Source organism: Temnothorax americanus, unplaced genomic scaffold (assembly GCF_048541705.1).
Source record: "Temnothorax americanus isolate GAGA-0224 unplaced genomic scaffold, ASM4854170v1 Scaffold96, whole genome shotgun sequence".
In the NCBI taxonomy this organism is placed as follows: Eukaryota; Metazoa; Arthropoda; class Insecta; order Hymenoptera; family Formicidae; genus Temnothorax; species Temnothorax americanus.
Genome location: NW_027509819.1, coordinates 450,816 through 453,886, shown reverse-complemented (window position 1 = coordinate 453,886; position 3,071 = coordinate 450,816). Strand labels below are relative to the sequence as shown.

Sequence of the window (3,071 nt, the reverse complement as noted above, 5' to 3'; positions counted from 1 at the left end):
CGTAGTGGGCTGGGACGAGTCGTGCGTCGGTACGTGCCTGTTGTTGGCTCGCACGTACCTGAGCGAACATTGACTAAGACCGCCGCGTATTCCGCGTTCCACGAACAGCACCATGTCGATGTCGGTGAGCAGCTCGAAACGCACGCCGGTGTGCCTCAGCATGGCGTCCCACGTGTACCCCGGCAACGTGTAATAATGAGCGGGATCAAGCCCGTAACTCGCCGAACACGCGTCCCGAAAATTTTCAAATATATCCGTCAGAAGAAGCACGTCGGTCTTGAGATACAGATCGCTGTACTCGCCGAGATCTCGCACGCGAAAACGTCGCCAGACCCTCGTTGCGTGCTCGTAGTCGCTCTCGCTCGCGGTCTCGTCGGTCAGGGAGCTGTAAAAGGCCTCGCGCGGCGGAAGCTCGGTCTCCCGCAGATGGCCACGCTGTCAACGTACTCGTACGGAAATACTCCCTTGCGAGTGAGCAGATCGAGATCCTCCGCGCTCAAATCCGCGTACTCCGAACGCGTAATTCTCAGCTTGTCCTTGTTCAGATAAGACGCCAGGGTTTCGATACTCGCCGCTAAAAATTTATACGAGTCCACGAATCGAAGCTTCACGTATCGATACCATCCCCCGTCGGTTTGCGTCTCCTTAACGGTTTTCGAGAAAGATATGTAACTTTCCTTCGTGAGCGGCAGCAGATCGATCCCGCCCTCGAACTCGTTCGCGATTTTCTCGACGACGAAGTGCGCGTCGTAAGCCGACAGATAGTGAAAGAACACGGGAATTGCGTAAACGTTTCTGTAATTCAGATTGCAACAAGAATGCGCCGGACCTCTGTAGCGTCCGGTTAGGTGACAGTGATTCCGCACGCGCTTGTCCTCGGGTTGGAACGATTTCCCGCACACGTGACAGCGCGTCGCGAGCCGAAATTTGCGCTTCTCGTCGTCCGTAAGTTCTACCATCGCTAAATTGGTGGAAAATTTATTCTTAGCGCGATGCGCGAAAACGCGAAGCTCGTTCGCGAACCACGAAACGCAATCCTCGCCGCGACGACATCTGTACGCGGACGCGGTATCGTCGTAGGTGCTGCACAGATAGTAGCCCAGGCTGAACGGTACGTGACGCTGATAAGCGTATCTTTCCGTTCTCGCACCCCCTTCGACGTTTTCCCTCTCCCGTCGTTCGAGAACACACTCCAGATCCGCGTACACCATGAAGGAAGTCGCTCTTTTCTGTAGTGATTGTCGAACGAAAGCCACTTGTCGTTCTCGTTCGGGAGAAGGATGGCGCAGTCGTTCATTCGGCCGCAGTCGACGCTGTGGGCGGCCAACTTTTCCTGCGTATAGAAATAGTGTAGACATCTGCGAAATAACGTGCGTGCGATTAGTATGCGTATATAAAATAACACCTCGTCTTTTTCTTTGTTTCTCGTGTATTTTTTTTATTTCATTTCATTTCATTTTTTTTACTTACCGATCGTAAACGTGCTTCGCGCACCGTTTCGCGGTCAATTGCGAATTCACCAATCGCGACAAATTTTTTATCCAGGCGAAATGGCCCCTGTTGACACCGCGCAGCGTATCGCGCAGATACAACAGATTTACGTGCCTGTCCCTCTTATCGTCGGTCAACCGCAGAGGCACGATCGCGTTGTCGTCGGCGCCCCGTCCGAACTTAGCTTTCTTTTCAATTTCGTCCCGAGTTGTGAACACGTTGATCGATACGTCGTTCTGACGTTCGAACTTTCCGATTTTTTTTAGATCAATGGGAAAATCGATCCCGTCGAGATTCAGCACCGTCGCGTAATCGGGATACGAGTTGCGTCGTTCAGCGTTCCGCTTGGCGGGATAAAGAGCGGCGACCACCGCGCGGGCGAAACACGCGTCGTTCTCCGACAGCACGTTGACAACCGCTTGTTTAAATCTTATACCTCGCGGTATCTTCATCCAACATCCCACGCGCATAGGATTACATTTGTTTACGTACACCATTAGGTTCAGTATTCACGACAGCGCCCATCCGCTGTCGCGTTCCTGAAATTCGTCCAACCGCGATAGAATCGCGACGCGCACGTGTCTATCGTACCACTCGCCCAGATCGGACCCCAGGAGAAGCTGTTCGTTCCGCGTGGCGATACTCTTCACGTCGGTCTCAACGTCCACTACGAATTCCCCGTTGAATATGACGTTAATTTTCAGACACCCGTGTCTGGTCATATTATCCCGCACTTTTTCAAGCACGGTGCCCTTTGCGTCTTCGAGAAATCGCGCGGGTTCGATGTACGTCGAGTTCGTCACAGCGCCGGTCAGTAAGCGGCGTCGGAACGCCGTGTCGATCTCAATCCACAAAAATTCTTCGCCGCCTCCGCCGTCCAAACCGGCACCCACGGCGCGTTCGAATCGTCGACGCAGATCCTCCCTCGAACCTTCCAATCGCGCTATTAGAGCCGCCGCTCTGGTGACGGCTCCCGTGTTTCCTCGCCTTCCGGAGCGTTTGACTCGACACTCCTCCCGCAGGAGTCGGAGACACTCGTCGCATCGCCGTGTCCACGCGCGGTACCCGTCCGCGTCGCGGACGTCCGCGGCGAGCAACTCGTCGCACTCGTTCCACATCGCATCCAGAAGGGTTCGCCCTCGGGAACGTTGAATCTCACTCGAGCGAAGAGACGACGAGACCTGTAGGTTTGAATCCTACGTATCACCTCTCCTCCGTACAACGTCTGGCAATAAAGATAATACTCGATGGGCAAGCAGCGCATATAGTCGTTCGCCCTAGCGGAGTTTGCCATCGTCGTCTCTATCCACTCTCGCTCGCGAATACATCGCGCTCCGATTTCCCTTCGCAGATGATGGGTAGCCAGATTCCATCGCGCGTCTTTTCTCACCACCGACGCGCGCGCGTTTGACGACGACGCGTCGACCCTCTCCGATTCGTCGTCCGATTCGGACGAAAACTTTGGCATGGGCTCGCAACAGAACAGGTCGACGTCCGATTCCGCGGACGAGTGATCGCGGCGATCGTTCATTTTCCCAAATACGTGTCGCTGATGCACCATTGCACCATTAACATGTCGA

At 54.4% G+C, this 3,071-nt stretch overlaps 1 protein-coding gene across 1 annotated transcript; it reads right to left on the bottom strand.

The window, feature by feature from the left end:
* Positions 1-58: 58 nt before the first annotated feature.
* On the bottom strand, positions 59-1,988 carry LOC143908464 (uncharacterized; the record flags this gene model as incomplete). Its single annotated transcript, XM_077426129.1, has 4 exons — positions 1,471-1,988; positions 1,248-1,358; positions 448-795; positions 59-385 (listed from the first exon to the last, which is right to left on the bottom strand). Coding segments are annotated over exons 1-4 (1,304 nt in total), but the record flags the coding sequence as incomplete, so codon positions are not given.
* Between the last annotated feature and the right edge of the window lie 1,083 nt (positions 1,989-3,071).